Source organism: Urocitellus parryii, chromosome 11, assembly GCF_045843805.1.
Source record: "Urocitellus parryii isolate mUroPar1 chromosome 11, mUroPar1.hap1, whole genome shotgun sequence".
NCBI lineage: Eukaryota > Metazoa > Chordata > Mammalia > Rodentia > Sciuridae > Urocitellus > Urocitellus parryii.
Window position 1 is genome coordinate 41820438 of NC_135541.1, and position 22219 is coordinate 41842656.

The window sequence follows — 22219 nt, forward strand, 5'->3', positions numbered from 1 at the left end:
AGGTTTTCTGTCTTGCACCTACCACTCCTAACTTTGAATTTTATTCTCCCCTGGGTTCCCTCTCTCCCAGTTTATTTCCAGCACATATGCATGTGCACCCATGCGTATACAGATATGCATATTTGCATGCACACATATTTTTTTAACTCTGTGTTAATAAGTAAAATAGGCCAGCATTAGTCAGGCTGGGCATCAGGACTGTCTGGTTTATGTCTAAACTGCTTGGGAGATCTGTGGTAATAAGTGAGTGACAGCAGGTGCAGATTTAGTTACAGCCTTCTGAACTCGGCCTATAGTTTTTTCTTTGATTCTTTTCACCTAACACTCTTGCTTGAATTGTGTCCAATAAATTTTAATAGCTACATGATCCTGTTTCAGAGCTGAAGAGAGAGGTTTTTCTCTCACCTTGGCTAAATGGTGCCTAACTCAAAATATTATTTCCCACCCCCTCCTCATTCCTTTAGAAGTAATAAGAAATAAACCCCAGGCCATAAGCTGCTGGATCCAATATCTTCAGTTTTGCATGTAAAGAGCAAATTTTCTGGTTCCATTTTAAAGAAGCCAGGAATTAACTTGCAAAGAATTAGCCATAATTGGGGAGACAATAATTACTTGACTTTTTCTGCCCTATGATACTGAAACTACTGGCAAATCTTTCACAGCAGTGTTGACACCCACTTCTATTTAAAACAAAGTATTGCTCCAGGCGCCTTGAAAACTATATCTGAATGTTCTCTGTGATGCATTTTGGTGTTAAGCTACCCTGTATGCCGGCATTGAATTATTTCATGTCTTTTTAGTCCCCAGGCAGTGAGACATTTTATATCATATTTGAAGATGTGAATGGCTTTTGCAGGTGTCGGATATGTTTGAGGGCCCTGCATGCAAACTTAGGTTAAAGCCTGGGCCAGATCAAGGCTCTTTCAAGGAATAAACTGTGGTCTGTATGAAGAATTATTTCTGATAAGGTCCCCTTATTTAATATTTTTTTTTTATTTTGGAATTTTGCCCAGCTTCTCCTGGATTGTTTTTTTATCTCTTAGTCCACAATGTCATGGAAAGGAGGTGGTGGACTTTGTCCACTTGTTTTTGGATATTGGTAATGTACCTCAGTACCCTCAGAGTACAACGACTGTCGTGCATTCCCATTAATTCAAATGCCACTGATGAGTTACTAATCTGGATATTAGTCCTATACCTCTCTCCTCTTATCCTTAAATGTGAATCTGATATTACTTTACTATTTGAAATTGTCATTAGCATCCCATTCCTGTAGGAAGTGAGTTTTAACTCCCTAGTATGGCATTTCAGACTCACTGTGTTGGAGCTTCTCTCTGACTCTTCACTCTTACCCTCTTCCACTCTCCTGGTAGAAGGGACCAGTCAGCATGGATCCCTTTACTCTCTTTCAACTCTGTATTTTTATTTGTTATTTCTTCTGTTTGTAATGACCTTTTTTGAATTTAAATTTATTTATTCTAATTTGTTATACATAACAGCAGAATGCATTTCAATTCATAGTACACATATAGAGCACAATTTTTCGTTGTATACAAAGTAGAGTCACACCGTTCATGTCTTCATACATGTACTTAGGGTAATGATGTCCATCTTATTCCACCGTCTTTCTTATTCCCATGCTCCATCCCTCCCTCTCCCTCCCCTTTCCACTATCCAAAATTCCTTCATTCCTCCGTGCTCCCCCTGACCCCTATTATGGATCAGCATCCACATATCTGAGAAAACTGTAATGTCTTTTTCTTAATTGGCCTGCCCTTGCCTACTATATTATTGGGCTGTAGTACTAGCATGACTTAACTAGGATTGAATGTCTCTCTCTCTCTCTCTTTTTTTCTGATAGTTCAGGGATAGATGCTTTCCATGAGGTCATTCAGAAGCCCAGATGGGCATTGCAGAGTCATTCTTGGATCTGCAGCAGACTGATTTCAGGAGCCACTTTGAAGGCCAAAATTTGAAGATGCTCAAGTCCCCATACAAAAGTATTTGCATGTAATCTATACAATCTCTGAATAACCTATATTTGCATATTACCTACACCCATTCTTCAGTGTACATTAAATGATCTTTAGATTACTTTTGATACCTAATACAAAATAAATAATATAGAAATAGTTGTTATATTATTTAGGGAATAATGATAAGACAGTATGTCTGTTATCAAATATCTTTGAATGAGTTTGTTAAATCCATGAATGTGGAACCTTAGAATACAGGGGAGAGCCAATTATATTGTGCATAATGTGATATCCTTGAGGGCATGATGGGGCTTTCAACCACAGCTTCCTTGCAGACAGCAAGAAGAAAATAGATGAAGAAGAAACTTACTTTCTCTCTGTAGGGCTGTGACTTGATAAGAAATACATATTTGGTCTCTGTCCCTGGTTTCTGACACAGAGCTCCTAAAACCCTTGAATTGTCTGAATGATAGAGTTTCTAGTATCATCTCTTGGTCTAATATTTGGGTGGTCTCTGCCTTGAGATCATGACACAGAACTCTAAAACCCTCAGGATTTCATGGTCGATAGGAGAATCCTTTTTTTTTTTTTTTTTCCTAATGAGACAAGTCTTTATGGGCTTCTGAATAGCCTCAGTATTGAAGTTACTCACCACAAAGACCAAGCCATGATTAGAATCTTGGAACTTTCATCCCCACCCCCTATCTTTGGGGAAATGAAGATTGAACTAACAATTGATCATGTCCTGATGATGAAGCCTCACTAAGAATCTGTAAGAAATGAAGTTCAGAGAACTTCCAAGTTGGTGAAAGCACTGAGGTGCCAGGAGGGTGGAGTACCAGAGAAGGCAGGAAACCTCCATTCTCTTTCTTACTTATCTTGCCTATATATGTCTTCAGCTGGCTCTTCATTTGTATCCATTATAATAAGTCAATAAATGTAAGTTAAGTGTATCCCTAAGTTCTTATTGAAAATTATCAAACCTGAGGTGAGGGTTGTAGGAACCTCATTTTATAGCTGATCATCCAAACAGCCAAGAATTTTTTCCTCTTGGCATTTGAAATGAAAACAGTGTTGTGGGATTGAACCCTTAATCTACAGGGTCTTTCTAAATTCCAAGTAGTTGGTTCAGAATTGAATTGTATGTTATCAGTCTGGTGCCTGGACTCCCCCGTTCCCCCTCCCCCCACACACACACACACTTGAGAAAAAAAAAAAAGAGTTTCCCCCTCGCTTAGGCAGACAGTGCAGAAATTATAAGTATGTCTGCCTCTCTAGTTTGTCCCTCCTGTCTACCTTGTGTTCAACCCCTACCTCTGTGTAACAACAGTAACAGCGAAGATAGTAGGGGTGCTGGCCGTAGATGTGCATCTCTAGTAGATGCTATCAGAGTAACAGGGAGAGTAGGAACAGGACAGTGTCAGTGTCATATTTTTCCATTCATAGTTTCAAAAGAAATTGGAAGGCTAAGTGACTTGGCCAAAGTCACATTGCTAGTAAGTAAATGGCAAAGTCCACATTTAACCAGGAACTTTATACTTCAGCCCCCACCACTAGGGTTTCTGTCCAACCTCTCATGACAATTGTTTCTTTAAGTGACTTTCTCTCCCACTGGATTCTGAACTCCTTGGGAAAAGGCACTTTTCCCAGCTGTCTGTTGCTGTAGAGCTCAATATGAAGCCATGAAGGTAGTCAGTAATCAGTTAGGGATTTTATATATTTTCAATGGGGCTTTCTTAACCCTGTTAACATTCTGGGCCAGGTAGTTCTTTGTTGTGGGCTGCCCTGTTGCACATTGAAGGATGTCGAGTACAACTCCTGGCCTCTACCCACTAGGTGCAATAGCAAATCCCTCTGGCTCTAGTCAGACAAATCAAAAATGTCTCCAGATTTTCCATGTGTCCCCGTGGAGACAAAGTTCTCCTAATTAAGAACCACTGATTGAAAGTAAATGAAGGCCAAGGAGCCTGGGCTAGTGTTCATCTACCCAAAGGGCATTTCTAGACATGGTGAGGCTTCTCGACTCCCCAGGATGATGACATGTTTTCCAGCTTGTCTTGTGTCTGGAGCATGGAGCATGGGATATGGGCTCCAGATGCTCGTAGGTTGTCTGCAGCAGGAGCTGCAGTGATCACTGATTGCCAAGCCTCGTGGGGGAATACCAGATAGGGTCCCTCTGGAGGAGACTCTCACTGGGTCATGGAGATTAGCTGTCTGGACTCATACCACCTGGCAAAATCTCATTGCCTTCACCAAAAGTATTCTTTTATAAATTTCTTGGCAAAGCTGGGGCTGCATGCTGTTCCTTATTTCTCTCTCTCTCTCTCTTTTTTTTTTTTTTTTAAATTTCCAAATGTGTCATGGGTGACACATAGAGCCCAGGAAGAACTCTGCTGGAAACCCAAGCCTCTCATTCATTGCCAGCACCATTGTCACGATTTTCCCACTGTCTAAGCCAGTCTCAGCCATGTTACCCATGAGCTGGGCAGTGTTTAGATATCACTTTTATTTCTTCAGAGCTATAGTAACCTGAAAGGAGAAAACTTTATGAGTTATGCTCCAAAGAGACATAACCCTTCTCTGTTAGTGACAGCAAACATGAATTCAAGATCCAGCATGTACTCAATGTGTCATTTTGGACAATGTCTTTAGCTTCTTTAACCTTTGATTGTCTGCAAATTAGAATAACCTACTTCTCCTATCTATCTTCACAGGATTATTATATTAACAGAATAATAATTTATCAAAAGGCTTAGAATCCCTCCTGTGATATACTATCAGTATACTTTTGCACCCAGAGAACTCTACAGCATCATTGTTCATGGGTGCTAGATTGTAAGGCAGATGCTGTCTCTTTTTTTCACAGTTCCTCGGATCTAGAATGTCTTCAGTAAGTACATGGTGAGTGACTGCATGGAGAGAATTGGAAATTACACCCTGTCAACAGTCCATTGCTCCAGCAGGGCCTGGAAAGAGGGGAAGGAGGGTTCTTGTGTGGCATTTATGCTGTTTGTATTTGTGCATAATCATTAAAGTCAATGTTTATTAGGGATCATAAACTCATGTGCCTGCAGATGTAGGACACACTTAGCATTCTGGCATATATGAGACAGGGTGGGGGAGGGACCCAGTGGAATGGGGGGAGGGTAATACCCAGCTGTTTAAGTCTGCTCAGGTTGTTATAATGGAATACCAAAGATGGGGTCAGTTTGTGGATGACAGAAATGTCTTCCTCACAGCCTGGGAGATGGAGAAGCCCAGGGTGCAGGTGCTGGCATGGTTGGTGTCTGAGGTGGCCTGCTTCCTGGTTCATAGATGCTGTCTTTTCTCCATATCCTCACATGGTGGCAGCAGCAAATGAACTCTTTTGTCTGACCCATTTTTAAGAGCATTAATCCCTCATGACTTACTCACCTCTCATAGGCCCCACCTCCAAAAACCATCACAGCAGGGATTAGGTTACAACATAGGAGACACCAGCCTCAAGATGCTCCTGAGGAGTGTTGTGAAGTCTCTGCCTCAGCCAAACAACAACAACAACAAAATGTGTCTTTGGGCTGACTTAAGTCTTTAGGCAACAACACAACTCCTATTTGACAGAGTACCTAGGATAAACACTGGGACAGGAGCTGGGCAGATAAATACTGGGAGCCAGGTTCAAGTAGAGGTGATGGATAGGAAATGAATAGCAAGACAATGAAAAGGGTTAAGATGCACTGAGAGCTCAGCCAGGCTTTGTTCTACCTCCTTCCTAGATGACAACCTGTATTTATCTTCACAAGAGCCCCATGTGGAGCGGGGGATATCATGGCTCTTCTTTTTTAGGTGAGGACAGGAAGACACAAAAGAGGTTGGGTAGCAAGGTTATAAAGCCAGGAGCTGGTTAATAATAAAACATAACATGCTCCTTTGGAGGATAAAAGGAAGCACACAAGTCCCCTTTTAGATGTTGCGGCATCTATTCTTGCCCCGTTCCAGTGCCTCCTGCATACAGCAGCTGGAGTGATCTTGACACGTAGCCCCATCTTGGCACTTACCTGTCCTCCCACTGTTCCTGTAGTAAGGTCCCAAAGCTAACAAGGTCCTGAGCCATCTGGGGCCCACTCTTCACTGACTCTGCCCACTCCCTGGGCCTTGTGCTCAGTTTCACCTGCCCTGGCGGACAAGTTCTTTGCCACTTCGGGTCTTTGTGTTCATTCTTTCCTGTGCCCATGTCTTTCCGTGTGATGCAGGATCTTCCTTAGTCCTCTGCCTCAGCTAGTATGTCACCTCCCCAGAGGCCTTCTCTGCCCATGCTGCCCAAGCATGGCCTCCTGGGTTACTCCCCTCCTTGCCACTTGCTGATTGCCTACGTAGTATATAGATTTGCTTGTCACTTTTGTAATGTCACATGCACCCACTGGAACATGAGTTCTGGACTACAGAGACTTTTCTTCTCCCTGTTGCATTTCATCACCTGAGATAGTGGCTGGCACAAATTAGAGGCATGAGAAATGTTTGTTGGCCAATCGAAACAGCATACGGGTAGATTCAGAGTCAAAGGGTTTTTTTTGCTCATCCGATGTCACATGGGGAAGAAGAGGCTCAGCTGGAATTTAAGTGGATCATGCCAGCATCTTGCTTAGATCCTATCTTATTCTGTGACCCCCAACCTTAGGTTAGGGCTCCCAGTGCTCAGCATGAGCCTAAAACTGGATGCTTGGCCCCTTGGGCACCTCCTGCCTCATCTCTCCCAGCTCTGTGCATCCCCTCCCTGCTGCTTCCCATCTACATTGCCTTCACTGCCCCTCAGTTGTGCCACATTCTGAAACCCTCTGCCCTCCTGCCTCATATGGCAGTCTCTTCATTCTCCCCTAAGTTTCACCTCAGATACTTTTCCACCAGCAATCTCTCCTAGGTCCCTGGACTAGAGTATAACCCCCTCAACTGTCCTTTCTTGCATCTATCACATTGGTTACCATGTAGTTATTTTTTGTGATTTACTGTTTAATTTCTGGGTCTTCTACCCATGCCCCTAGAGCCAAAGCATGCTTATTTTATTTGTCTCTTTGGCTGGGTCTGCTGGGTCATAGGCACTAAATCCATATTTGTTGAGGAAAAGGGCAGTGACTGAATGGGTAAGGGTGTGAAGAGTTCCTGAGTCTCCTTTTTGCCATGTCCCTTCTCAGGGAGATTCACCCAGGAAGGGTTGTCCCTGGCATAGGCAGTCTGATGCTGTTTGTAGACCTCTGCCTTTGGAAACTGAGAGAAGCTGAGGAACAGGGGAGCAAGGAGCCTCACATGGAAAGGGAAGCACTTTGGCTCACTGTTCTAAATAGGACTAAATGTAACCCCATAGGGTGATCTTTGTTGACCATTGCCTAAGGCCACTGTCCTTCAAGAGAGGCCAGGAGAAATTGAACAGGAGATAGGCATCTGCAAGTCTGTCTAAACTCTCCCATAACACTGCTCACAGGTCTCACCTTCCTGACCATCCTTGAGGAGAGCTGAGGACGAATGTCAGACATTGCTTTCTGTCTCTGAAGGAGGATCTAGACCTGGGCCATCACACCTTGCAGGCATGCTCTTCCTCGGGCCTATACCCAGACTCCTGTCAGACCTTATGAGGCCCCGCCCTAACAGCTTTCTTCTCCTATAGCTCTTGGGGTGGGGGGAAGGCCTCTGGTGTGCCATTTCCTTGGGAGTCCTGTGTTTTAATGCGGTATGTGTGAAGATGTCCATCACCACAGGTCAAGTGCTCTCCTGCATTGGAGGCAGGGAGACTCTTGACAGATTCAACAAGAAAGGAGACATGTAGGGCAGAGATAAACCCTCTTTTACCTTGATAACATCACCATCTCTGTCACCAGAGAAAAGCTGTCACTACAGGCCAGGCTCTGTGCCGAGTGCAGGGATACCATGTTAGAGTGGCCCATTTTCAGTCCTTGTAAGATGGAGGTGGCTTCAAGCTCATCTCAGTGCTTCTACCTTTCCTAATCGTAGGGCAGGCCCATAAGCCATTGCTTTTCTGGCCAATAGGAGTATCTGAGTGTAGAACTGCCCTGGTTTCTAATCCCACCAACACAAATAACTCATCTAATTCCTTTCTCACTGTGCGTTGATAGGGGCATACAAAAAGGAATTTTTATTATTTGAATTTGTTAGAGGAGTTGGAAGAAAAACTGCCCCTCTTATTATATGGCTCCATGATGTCCTGCACTTTGGGTAGCTGTAAGCCTTTGTGTAATCATGCATTAAATAATGTCTTCTCCTGTTTCATCCTGAATTCAAGAGGGCAAATATCTCTCTTACTTCTTTCTGTGGCCACTGCAGAACAGGCATTCATGTTGATTCTCACTAAGGTCAACATTTGGTGACCTTTGTGTCATTAAATCCAATATTTTTGATTTTCATTTCAATTTCTTATTGTGGAACATTTCAAATGTACACAACAGCAAAGAGAAAAATGTAATGGAATCCTCTGTAGCCATTACATGTTGTAACTGAAAACATCTGCCCTATATCTCACTTCCTAAATGATGGATCTGGTGACTGCTCTTTGAAAGGAGTTCAGGAAATAATGCATATTAACAATGGTGTTATAAATTGTTCAAGTGTAGCTCACTCTGAGACTATGCCTGGACACGCATATGCATATGAAGTGATCGTTCTCATCAACGTTCGGGGGCTAGATATTTGGCTTAAAATGTTCTTGTTTGGAGCTTTTACATACATCTCATTAAAAACATGAATATTTCAGATCTGTTCTCAAGTCAGAGGTATATGAGATTTCAGAGAACTATTTCTAGAAAATGTGAGCCAGGCTACAGTCTAGCAAGAGCCTCATGCAGTGATGTAAAATCTACCCTTCCCAAGTGGCCTCTGCTCAGCCAGGGAGAGATATCAGGGTTATAGGATTGATCATTTAATGTGGAGATTTTCCATAGGTTTGATGCACACATGTCAGGAGAAATCTATAGAACTTGTGTTTGTCAGTGTGACTATTTAAACATGACCAGTTGAAAGGAAGAAATATGATGACTACTAATCATATTTGTTGTTAATGGAGTAGCTGGGAAGGTCAGTGGCTGGCCATGGGGTCTTTCAACAGTGATGCATCTGTTCTTTACAAGTCTTTAAGTCCAGGGTTATTACCCCTACTTGATATGTGAGAAAATGGAGAGGTTCAGAGAGCTGCCCAAGTCTAGTCACATAGCAAATTATCTCTAGGTCTGCCTCTTTGCAGAGTTCTTCCTCCTTCCCTCACATGGTACAGCATCCTAAAAAAAGTCTGTTTACATGAGAGATAGGTTCCACTGGGAATGTAGTCACTTCCTCCACTATTTCTTTATACAACTCAGGCTGTTCCACACATTCTGCAGTAGTAGCCAGCTCTAAAATTTAGACATGAAGTGTGTGTGTGTGTGTGTGTGTGTGTGTGTGTGTATACACATACATACACACACACACACACACACACACACACACATATATATATATATATACTACACACACACACACACACACACACACACACACACACACACAGATAACCTTGGTGTTTTTCTGCTTCTGATTTGGAAAGATTTTTCAGAGTTAGATATATATAGTGACATATTTTAAAATATCTATTCAAAGCCCCATTCGCTATTCTTCCTCCAGGCAATCCATACCATCTTGGTCCCTTGTGGGTGCATTAGAATGGATGCAAGGCCAAACATTTCATATGTGTTTGGTAGCTGTCAGTTAATTGCTAAATTGAAATTTTTAAATATAAGGAACTCTTTAAAAACATCATGATCTGGTAAGATTTATTCCAGCTGAGTGGGAAAATAATTGGAAATGAATTCATCTTGACTTAAGCATAATTATCTTTAGCCTTGGATTTAGAGACTTACATCTTGGGTCACTTACATGACCCAAAATAACTTTCATGTTTTCTTATTTCTTTAATGTAAGTAGTTTTGTTCAGATTAAATGAGACTATTCCCTGCTCCTAGGCATGATTTAGATATTCATGCTTCTATCTGTGTTTATAATGTCTCTAACATTATTGATTTACAAATTTTTAATACTTACTTCATAATCTCTTCCTTACCCAAATTATTCTCAGCACTAGAAAGCCTAACTTGGTATTGTCCTTTGAGTCTTTATTACTCCATGAGAATTTGTGTCTCTTGAATATTACTTACCATATCTGATGTTTATCCTAGTAATCATTTTCTCTCTTCCGGAGGGCTAAGTGCTGGGACTGTGTCTTAGCTCTGGGTGCCTGACAACTTGCAGAAATTTTACACATCATGGTTACTCCATGGATTTTATTAAACCAAAATTTGAAAGGAAGCTGGTATGTTCTTATTTAAATTAGACCATAATTTAGGCACAGTGCTTTTCATGAGTTTGGAATTCTCAGAAACATTTTTGTTCAGTATTGTTCTTTTGTTGGTTAAACAGATTGGCTTTACAATAAATGAAATGAACCACAGTTGAACCAGAGTAATAATAACACGAATAAAAACATTGGAAGTCACCTGTACAATCTATTCCCCTGACTGCAAGCCAGACAGTTCCCCAGCCACCTTGAAATCATGGGGTTCTGCTTCCCTTGAGGGTCCTGGTAAAAGAAGACTGGCACCTCTCACACTAGGTCATCATGCCTTCTTGCCCTCTGAATTAGGCGGCTTTCCCTTAGTTAACCTAAACCCTCCCATACTGAAATTTATGCTCTCAGCTTTCCTAGAAATGAAAAACAGCTGCTTCAACTGAAAACATTTCTCTTCCTAAAGATGGTTATTCCATCATTCCATATCCTTCTCTTCCCCAGGCATAATTCTCCCTTCCATCTGACATTCCTTTTCCTTCTCGATTTCCAAACCATTGAACACTACTCTTTCAACTTATTGGTCTTTTGCCTAAACAAACGTGGGCTGGGTATGATTAGTAAGTGATCGCTGATTTCAGGTGTTCTTAGAAATATGTCTCATACCATTAAATTCAGTCGGTCTAGCCAGGCTGGTGGGTAACTGGAAGACCATGACCCCCAAGTGATATATGCTGGTATCTTTTTAAGCCTGCCATCAACTATTCTCATCTCAGTTTCTACAGTTGCTTAATTTATAAGACATGATTTATTTGTTATAAACTGCTTTGCAAGGTTCAAAAGAAGCAGAAATGAGGCACAAGGGAACTAGAATGAATTTGGGCCATGTACTCCCCCTGCCCCCAGATCTGGTTTATAAATAAGCCTTAAGAGTGCTCTCAATTAGAAAAACACATGGTAATTCTAAAGGAGATAAAAAAAGGAACATGGTATACTCTAGGCACACTTTTGCCTTTTCATATGTTTTCTTACTTAAGAAACCCAATAAGCTCTTTCTTGCTAGTTATTAAAAAGGATATCAAGCAGGCAGCTTCCTTTCCTCATTTATTTGAGCAAGGATGTTGATTAGTACTTGAGCAGAGGCCTCTGATCCCTTTTGTTTGTTGGTGGTTTTCATTGTTTTAGTGTGAACTCATTTAAAAACTCAACATAGGGACTGAGTTGCAAAAGCAAGCTCCAGTTCAGCATTCAAAGCAGACTGCCTGTGTAAGAATAAAATGAGTGTTTACATATGTGGTAGCAGGTTAAAGAAGATGTCAGTGATAACTACCAATTTGATGAACCTTAAACACCTATTTTCAGCCTTCCAGGAAGATCAATATTCAGATTGTGCCATTCTTTTTCTAGTGTGCAGTCTAATATGGGAGAGAGAGACAATTTTGCAGATAGTCTTAATGTAATCAGTGCTAGGTCACAATGAAAACACAGTAGAGGGACAAATAATACAATCTTGGATGGATTCTCAAAGCATTTGATATCCAAAGTGATTAAGATTAGCCAAGATTAAGAAAGGTAAAGGTGTGTCAGATATGCATGACCATGGACTGAGTATGACACTGGGAACAGGACCATTCGGGAAACTGAAAATGACTGTCAGCCAGAGATTGGGAAAACTGTGGTGAATTTGTTCTGTGTGTCCTCACTTGCCTGGGATGTACACCCTACTTGGGTTTTTTTGTTTTCTCTGAAATTTCCTTAAAGTGCTTAGAACTCTCAGGAAATTAACATCTCTAGCATTCTGTGCTCCAATAAAGCTTTGTATATATAACCATATTAAAAACTGTCTTATGTTACTTTTTTGTTTCCTTTGATATATCTATTTTCTCATCTCCCTCTGAGCTTTGCAGAGAAGGAGACCTAGCCCTCACCTCTGTCTCTGAAGTGCCATATTGGGTGCTGGCAAAAATTTGGAAGTTAACGAGACACTCCACAAACAGATTTCCGAGTGGTTTTGCCCCTAAATATACAACGAGGGCAGAGTTTGGGCCTAATATTTGTTTTTAATTTCAAAGTTTGAATTAAAATTTTAATTTTTATCTCAATTTGAGGTTGAGTTGAACAAAGCTGAGCTGGGTTGATTATGCCATTTTTCCATTTTATTCAAATCATAGTCATCAAATTAGAGCTGAAGGTCCATCTTATTGTCTCTCTATTGTTCTTTATAGGGACTTGAAGCAAGTTTTCATTTGCACATGTTTTCATTGGTATCTTCTTTCTCAAAATTAGCTGGAAATTGATGATAATTCTGATGCTAATGAAGACAATAAGAACAAAAATTACTACTTTTATTGGGCATGTGTTATTCGAATTAACAGCATTTAATCTTTTAATGAATCTATGGGCAAATACTATAATTATCCTCCTTAACAGATGAAGAAAATAAAGAGCAGGGAGGATATCTTCCTATTGAGTGATGACATCACCATGTCTGATCAACCATGCTCCCTAATGCATGACAGCAGGAAATCAAAAGTCTGCAAGAGTTTTTAGGAGGTGATTTCCTCTCCCTCCCATCTGGAGCCAGGCTCACACTTGAAGTGAGCTCCTTGGTTCCCTGCCTGAAGTCCACTCCCCACAGCCTTTGTCTACCTGGTGGATTTCTCCCCATATGCCAGGACTCACAATTTAAGATCTTCAATAAAGCATCCTTAATATTGCCAAGTAGAGCAGCCCTCTTCTTCAGTCATTGCTCATAATGTCTTAGATTTCATCTGTGAAAAATCACCAAGCATGCAGAGGGTCTGTCCCTAGAGGCCATCAGTATAGTTGTTAAGGGCATGGACTCTGGAGCTGATTGGGTTCAGATGCCAGCTCTACTCATATATCTGGGTGATTTTGGGGTGCTTTTCTTTCTGAAAGATTGTTCATTCCTTGAGGCCCAAGTGATGATACAAACTATGAATGTCTTAAATCACCAAAAGATTTATTTTCTAATTTGTTCATGTGGTTATTTACATGGAAGAATATTCTCAAGATATTTGATGGATATTCCAGAGCCCTAAAATTAATCATAAAGGGACCTAATAGCCAAACAGATTTGAAATGTCAGGTTTTTAACATTAATACCAAGTGTGACTGTATCCTCCTCTTGAAGAGCTGGCATTGTTTCTGCCAGTTTCTGGATCTTCAAAGCTGAAGAGTGCTGAGAACTTAATTTTAAAGGCCATCTTTCTATTTGTTTCTTTTGCTTTTCCATTTGCTCCTTTGCTTTCTTCTTTAGAGGTAAGACATCTTGACAGCTATGAAATCTTCAGGTCTTTCCTGTTGGTTTACCAATTCTTTATATGTGTTGCCTCCTTTCCTTGGTAGAAAGCCTTAATTTGATTCTCTCTTCTTTGTATCAGAAAGAGATGGCTCTGTGTTAAAATTCTCAGCTCCAAGTGCGCAGTGAGTGTGCAGCTCCTGGAGTGCCAAACAGTTAGCATCATATCTGAGAAGGGTGCTGACTTCATGTGACTTCCACTCAAGGGCTGTTAACATGATGCAGCCTGGATCACCAGAAGAACCCAGGGAGATCTGAGAAAGGGCAAGAATGCTCCCAACTGCACTATGGGAGACCAGTGGCACCATTTCTAGACCATAAACCAAACGGATAGGGTAAGAAGATGAGAAGCTTGAAGTCTGCCAAAACTTCAAGGGCTTTTAAGTATCAAATGCCTGCAGCTGGTGTCACTGAGCAAAATCAGAGCCATTTGGGATATTTACCATGAGGAAAATTACCGTGCCTTTCTGTATATCTAACAGTTGTCAATGACTCATGAAAGATACAGGTAAAGAATATTTGTTGAGTGCTTATAGTATGTTAGGCACTGTGCTGAACTATAGCATAGTGTAGTTGTTATAGAGAATATGTAAAGATAACTCTAGTTTATCAAGAAAAGATTTATTTTCTAATTATTTATGTGGTTATTTATATGGAAGAATATTCTCAAGATATTCGTTGGATATTACAGAGCCCCCAAATTAATCATAAGGGGTCTAATAACCAAACAGATTTGAAATGCACTGGGCCACTTGGTAGGAGTCATTTGAGTCTGCCCCTTTCATATCCTCTGCCAGGAATCCTGCATTGTCTCTTCCAGGCAGAGAAACCATAAATGAACATTTATAAATATGACAACTTTCTTGCCCTTGCTTCTTTATTTCTACCAACCAGTTGATGTAGACAGTTTTGCTGCTTGTCTTTAGTAATAGGATCTCAGGCTTACTGATATTTGCACTTTAGGTAACTTTGGATTAGTTCAGTGCTCAATTTCACAAATAGCAAGTCTAGGACGCCTTTAGGACTGAGGAATTGAAGATAATGACTAAGATCAAGCCAGTATCAGTATGGCTTAACACTGAAAAAAGGTGTTTTAATATTTGAGCTTGTAAAAGAGTTGGGAAAAGTTTCTTTTCTAAATCAGACTGAACAGGTGCATATGTCCTCAATCTCTTATGGTTATACTAGGACCTAGCTATTATTGGGAATAGATTTTGACGTCAATAACTGCCTATATATACTATAGTAGGTCTCGCAGAAAAAAACAGCACCAAGGTGTGGGACCTAGAAACCAGGAATTTGGAAGAACTAGAGGGTGAGCAAATCACTGAGTGTTCAGATGGTCAGAGCCAAAAGTCTAAGGTCAGGCCTTGGGTCCAAGAAGCCATAGTAAGTCAGAAATAACTGAGTCAGTAACCCAAATTACTAGAATGGAGAAGGAGCTATTGCAAAGACAAGGGCAAACCCAAGGGACTGGTCTGGGATGTTTTGAGGGTGTCTCCATCACAAGGAAGCCCAATTTCAATGACTTTTAGCAGTATGGACTGTCACCAAAAATGGCAGGAACAGACAAATGATCAGTGGAAACCCTTGACCCTATAGTTCTGGCACTTAGCAGAAGAATCTAAGGCAGGTTTAGATTACTGTTTTCCTCTGTGTCCCTTGATACTATATGCTTTACAGACAGCCTATAGTATATTTTATTATATTTCTCTACATAGTATTAATTAGATATTTAGTAAGCCCTCCATGGATTTCTCTGTTATGCTGGACTCTCAATGAAGAGACAATGTCTTTGCCTGACACGTAAAAAGAGCTTTGTATTTGTTGAGGGAGAAGGGAGCAAGGACAAAAATGACTTCTTCATTCCTGTTGTTCTTCACATGGGAGTGCCCTCAGCTGGGAGCATTGCACCACAAAGCTCTAGCGGGGATGCATGTTGTGCACAGCTGTCTCTCACAGCCGCTGCCCACAGATCTTCCCATCTGGAGCATTCTTGCCTCTCCACACTGACACTTGCCTTTGCTACCTCCTCTTTCTCTGCTCCCATTCAGACTCCTCATCCCTCTGACACATGCTTTCTTTTGCCTTCTTAATGCAGGCTGGCTTCTTTTAGGAATCTACAGCCCTTTTGTCTTTTCGTGATTATTTTTCATGGCTTATTCTTGCTCATCTTAGACTGACTTTTAGCTGAATTTCATGTCTTGAGAGAGCATCCCATTCTCCTTTGTCTTTGACATATCCAGACTGCCTCAACTTTCTCCAGATCAACCTTACAGAAAACCAGAGGCAGCTACATCTTTGCTCTATGAAGTTCTGTGTTGTATGGCCTCTTCCTCTGCTTTTATTTTTATATTTTGTTCCTTTATTAAGAAAAGGAATGGGATGGGATTTGGATCAGTGATAGAATACTTGACTAGCATGCACAAGGGCCTAGGTTTGATCCCCAGCATACCAAAAAACCAAACAACTCGATATGGTGTCACATGCCTATAATCCCAGCAGCTTGGGAGACTGAGGCAGGAGGATCACAAGTTCAAAGTCAGCCTCAGTAACTTAATGAGCCTTAGGCAAACTAAGGAGACCCTGTCTCAAAATAAAAAATAAAAAGGAATGGGGGGGGGCCCTCAGTGGTTAAGTTCCTCTGGGTTCAATTCCTGGTACAAAAAAAAAAAAAGACAAGATAAACATAGAAAAATCAAATACTATCTCAAAATCATTGCACTTTTCCACATAGTATAATTAGCCTTTGCAGTATTTTATAAATATCTTTTGGTGAGTGGGCCTGAATAAGTCTATAGTTAGCAAGTATAGACTTGAATTGATCAGGGCAGGTTTTAGACTTCTGCCCTTTTCCTTCCTAAGGGTATGACCTCAAATGAGTTACTCAAACCTTTCAGAGCCTCAGTGTTTTTTTCTATCCCAAGAGTATGTTCACAGGTTTATTCTGATATTCAGTAACCTATACAAAAATCCTATGCACAGTGCCTTACTTGTAACAGAGCCTTAATAAGCTGTGACTTTGTTTTCTTTCTTTCCCTGTTCCTTTTCCATCTTTTCTCACATTGCTTCTAATTAGTATTTTTCTTATTTTTTAGGGGACAAATCAAAATCCATGAATCCAGGGGCACCACCACAATCTTGAAATATTTTGGTGGCGACTTGAGGATCTTTTGTTTTTTGACTCTTAGATCTTTCTCTTAGGGGCATGGGAAAACTCCCTCAACTTGATTATTTATTCAGTTCTTTCATGCTGCCCATATTGTCATGGCCACGTTTGAACCATGTTATCGGCAAGTCTAACTGAAAAGGCAATTTAATATTGGCCTGCGTTGCATCATTGCATATATTATTTCAGTCTGTCATGGACCTGTCAGCAAGTCTTGATGAAGTACAGAACCAATAGTAACGAGCCTGAAATCTGACAGCTCTTTAACAGAAGCAACTTCGCTTGATTCAGTGGTATTTCTTCAGAAATCAGGCCCTCTTGGTTTCTTTGTTGACGCAATTAGCAATCCAGTCCCAGTTATTGTATCTCCCCAAGAGCTGTATCTTCAGTGCTGGTAATACAGGCTCTTGCATGGCGAGGAAAAACAGAGCCATCATAGGCCTGGGATGTACCAAAGGCCACAGCCAGGAATATTTTGGTAATTTATCCCTGTTCTCAGCTCTAATTATTCTGTTATTCACTAGCTTGTTCGATTGAGACTCTCCAGGTTCTGCATTCCTCAAGCAAAGAACAAAAGGTTTCCCTTGAAAGTGGGGCTTGGCAATGTCAAAGCTGTGAGCTGTGTATAAATAATGCAGCAGTGCCGAGTTCGTTTTCATCAAGTCTTGTTGGAGAAATACATGGGCATGACCAGCCCTGGAACTCAGCAGACTGCTTGTGCTTTTGATGTGTGCCTTGCTCTGGATAAACAGGAGAACCACAAGTTCCTCTTGTTCCTGCTGAGGCTGGTTCATGTTCTCTTCATATGGCTGGGGTCTTTGTGACATTTTTGCTTTGATTTTTTTTTCTTTTCCATTTGTTTGTTTCCAGAGTTTTCAGGCTTTTACCTGCCTAGGAAAACTCTGATATGTTCATAATATATTCTGAATAAATGCTTTTAAAAATGGTAATAATTATGATAATTACCATATATTCATCATCAAAAATGAGGCATTAAAATTCCCTCCTTTCAATTCTCCTCAAGATAGAGTGAACTAACTGGAAAAAAAGTGTCTTTGTTGTTGTTGTTATAATTAGTTATAATTAGTTCAATTCATTGTACACAAATGGAGCACAACTTTTCATTTCTCTGGTTTTACACCATGTAGAGATGTACCACATATGCAATCGTACATGTACCTAGGGTAATGATGTTCATCTCATTCCACCATCTATTCTGCCCCCATTCCCCCTCTCCTTCCATCCCTCCCCTTTTCCCAATTAAATTTTCTCTATTATCCTCCCCTCCATTATGAATCAGCATCCACTTATCAAAAAGAACATTTTTCCTTTGGTTTTTTGGGATTGGCTGACTTCACTTAGCATGATATTCTCCATCTCTGACCATTTACCTGCAGATGCCATGATTTTATTCTCTTTTAATGCTGAGTAATATTCCACTGTGCATATTTACCACAGTTTCTTTATCCATTCATCTATTGAAAGACATCTAGGTTGCTGCCACAATTCAATTTTGTGAATTGAGCTGCTATAAACATTTATGTGGCTGCATCACTGTAGTCAGTCATCTTTATAGTAGCTGAAAATCCAGGCCTTGTAATGCAAGTTGTTAAAAATAATTAGGAACTTGAAAGCTTCCTTCTTACCTGAGATCCAAAGGTTTTTATTCATCCACTTAATAAACGTGCTTTGAACTCTCCAAATTTTCCAGAGAAAAACTGTGCCTTGGATCAGGGAAAACAGGTTGAATAAGGCAGTTAGGGTCTCTGCTATGCGAGGTTGCAGTCAGACCTGATAAACTAAAATTTCCAGAAGGCCAGATGGAACATCAAGAAATGATACAAAATAATGACACTTTAATGAGGTAGACCTTTCAGTGCCTCCTGGCCTTCCTCACTCATATACGCAAGCCCACAGTTCTGGACCCCTCCCATCTGCCACATCCTTTCATCAACATGGGCTGCTAGAAGGCTGAATTTCAAGCAAACCGTGTATAAGACGGGTGGCTTTAGTAGCCACATCCAGTGATACGATCATGAATTCTTGATTGGGGTACAGTTTTGCCCTGCATGCTTGCTAGGGCTGGGCCAGAACAAGGGGGAAATTAAAAAACAAACAAACAAACAAAAAATCAACCTTATCTGAGTTCAAGTTGCCATTCTAAAAATTAGAATTTCTTCTTTAACTTCTTGGTGATTCTTCCTTATATCGTTATGTGATGGGTCTCTTTATCCCTGCTTACTTTTGGTTTTGAAGTCTACTTTGTCTGATATTAATATAGCCCTTTCAGCTTTTCTGATATTGGTATTTACGTAGGATGCCCTTTTTCATCCTTTTATTCTTAAACCTATCATGTGTTTTTATGTTTAACAGAAGTTTCTTTTAGACAGTGCATAGATGGGTTTTATTTTAAATTTTTGTCTAGCCTTATAATCTTTAGCTTTACTTTGGAATTTTCTTTTTTTATTATTTTGCAGTGAAGCAGACCAGGTACCTCCCCACAAAAGACCCCTGCCATAATTAAGCTTCTCGTCTTGTCAGAAAGATTTTTACAAAAAATGTTACAGAATATCAACAGGATTTCCGCAGAGAGCTCAATGCGGTTTGAAGCTTCCTTTCTTGTAAATAAATGCCAGGTTTGCAGACAAAACATGTGAAACCTCTGTCTAGCCTAAGAATATGGGACAAAGAGTAATTGTTATGTTCCCACCCACTCCCACTGTCATGTGACCACCCCACTGAATATTAATCTAAAAGAAGTTCCAGTCCCAGGGTCCAGAGATTTTTAAGCATTAGCTCCTCTGGACCAATGTAACTTAAATAAAACTGCTTCCAGAAAAATTTCTTGGGCCTCCAGCCTCATCTGTCCTACATCAGGCAATACTGGATTAAACCCAGGAGTGCTCTACCACCGAGTTACATCCCCAGCCTTTTTTAAATTTTTAATGTTTTGTATTCTGAGACAAAGTTTCACTAAGTTACCAGGCCAGCCTTGAACTTGAGATCCTCCTGACTCAGCCTCCCAAGTACCCAGGACTACAGGCCAGGCTGGGCCATTTGTATATAATGGTTAGGTTTTAATCCACCTTCTTGCTATTTCCTTTTTTATTTGTTCCATATGTTCTGTGTAATTTTTCTCTTTTCCAGTCTTCTCTAGGTAACTTAAATGTTTATAATAGACAATTTTATCTCTAAATGGTTTATTTTGCTACATTTTTTATGTAGGATTTACAATATATATATTTAAGTTATTGTAGTCTGCCTTAAAATAATTTCTATACCCCATCACATATAATTTATTCTTATGTGTTCCTATCATTAGTGTTCTTTTTGTCATGTTTTGTTTAATGTGTGTTTTAAATCCCCAAACCCATTGATTGTTTTATCAATTTTTTGAAAGATGAAGATTTCAAGAGGTTATCCTTTAAAGAAGTTTAAAAATGAAAAATCTGCATCTCTCATATTCACTCACTTATTTACCACCTCTGATACTCTTCATTACTTTGTATGTGCTCGCATTTCCAGTCAGTGTTATTTTTCTCTTTTCTGGAGAAGTTTCTTTAACATTTCTTGTAGTGCAAGTTTTTGGAAGTGAATTATCTAGGTGTTTGTCAGGAAAAGTCTGTATTTCACACTCTTTGTTCAGAAATATTTTTCTCAATACAGAGTACTAGGTTGATTTTTTTAATTGTTCTACACAGTAAAGATGTCATTCTATTTTCTTCTAGCTGGCACTGCTTCTTGTGAAAAATTTTCAGACTTTTTTGGTTTTGTCTCTTTTTCTTTCCAATGTATCTTTTTTTAAACCCCTGTTTTTATGATTTTCTTTTCCTTTTATTAAATTAAAAAATACATTTGATTATAATATGTCACAGTGTGGTTTTCTTTGTGTCACTGCACTTGGCTCTATGGGTGGATAGCTTTTATCAAATTAAGGAAAAAATGCCATTGTTTCTTCAGTTATTTTTTATTTGATGCTGACCTTTCCGGGTTCATGTTTGTGAAGGTCTTCGTGTTACTGTCTTCATTTGAAAAATATAGAGCTATCTTTTCTGGTAAGCTATTAATGTACTTTGGGTTTGGTCTCATCCTTTGGAGGCTGCTTTTTAAACTGCTGGAGCAGGCCAAAGGGAGCCCTCACAGGGGCAGCTCAGCTGCACTTCTGTAAGTCTTCTGGGCTCTCTGTTCAAGACCCCAGGTGATCACTGAAGACTTTGCTCTTTGGCTGTTACCACTCAAGGATTCCCAGACCTTTGGGAACCCAGAACTGTCAACTCATAGCTGTCCATTCTTTACCTAAACTCATGGAGTTTCCCTGTACTTGTGTGTCTGAGTAGTCCAGCAAAGATTGAAGGGGTCTGGTGCAGATTTGGGGAGCTCTATTTCTGCATAGCTACCTCCTCTTTGGAAGAATGTGCCACCACAGCTTTCCTTGGGGTCCCTCTCCCTGCAGTGGTCTAGCATGCATCTCATTCTAACCAAAAAGCCTGGGGATCTTGGACCCACCTCACTGGCTTTCTGGTCTCCTGTGCAGTCATTTCACACATCCCAGTTCCTCTTCTAGAACCGGGGTAAAATGCAATCTCTGTTCTTCCATCGTGGTCATAGGCAGAAGCTTCTGTCCTACCTCAGCAAGGATTATCATCGTTATGTGTTTAACCTTATCAAATAGTTTGCATTCTTCAGTGTACACTGTCATTTTCTCTCCTTTATTAAAATACTGGGGTGAAATAGATTCATATATGTTCTATTATTGAAACATGCATGCCCTTTGCTCATGATGTATTTTTCTCACATTTGAAAAATGTCATTTTAGTCATTTCTTGGGGAGCTTCTATGCTGAATTCATCATATAAGAATAGCCTGTTTTTTGTTTTTGTTTGGTTTTTTTGTTGTTGTTATTGTTTGTTTGTTTGTTTGTTTCTCATGCTGTCTTTGTTCAGATTTTACTGCATGTTACCCCAGCCTTATAAATAAAGTGGGGAGCATGCCTTCTTCTGGATTCCTAAATACTTTTAAGCAATCTGTTCTTTGAATGTTTGCTAGGACTTTCTAGTACAGCCATCTGGTCTTAAAGTTTTATTTGTTTTCTTTAAAGGTCATAAGTTTATTAAGGTTTTCTAGAGTCTGTTTTGGTAGATTCTGCTTTTCTAGTAAAGTGTCCGTCCATCTAAATTTCTAGGTTTACTATCATAATGTTCATGTTATCCTTTTATTTTCTACTAAAGTCTGCATTATCTGTGGTCATGGCCCCCATTCTCAATTTATAATATTTGTCATTTTTGCCTTTTCATTTCCCCTTTTCTCAATTTTGCCAGAAGTTTTTCTGTTTCGTTTATCTTTTTGTGAAACCATGTTTCTGACTCTGTCGATTAACTGAATTTTACTTCCATTTTGGTCTGCTTTTATCTTTATTACTCCTTCTAAATCTTCTATTCAGTTTAATCTATTAC

At 40.1% G+C, this 22219-nt stretch overlaps 1 protein-coding gene across 5 annotated transcripts in view; it reads left to right on the forward strand.

Annotated features, from left to right (window-relative positions):
* Positions 1-22219, forward strand: part of Fggy (FGGY carbohydrate kinase domain containing) — a 394333-nt gene that overhangs the window by 110056 nt on the left and 262058 nt on the right. For 4 of the 5 annotated variants that reach the window (XM_026382499.2, XM_026382516.2, XM_077790973.1 and 1 more), the window contains one exon: positions 4843-4866. The exons of the other annotated variant lie outside the window; for it this stretch is intronic. In XM_026382499.2, the coding sequence (XP_026238284.2) occupies positions 4843-4866 (24 nt within the window). The remainder of the gene's footprint in view (positions 1-4842; positions 4867-22219) is intronic. 5 annotated transcript variants of the gene reach the window in all.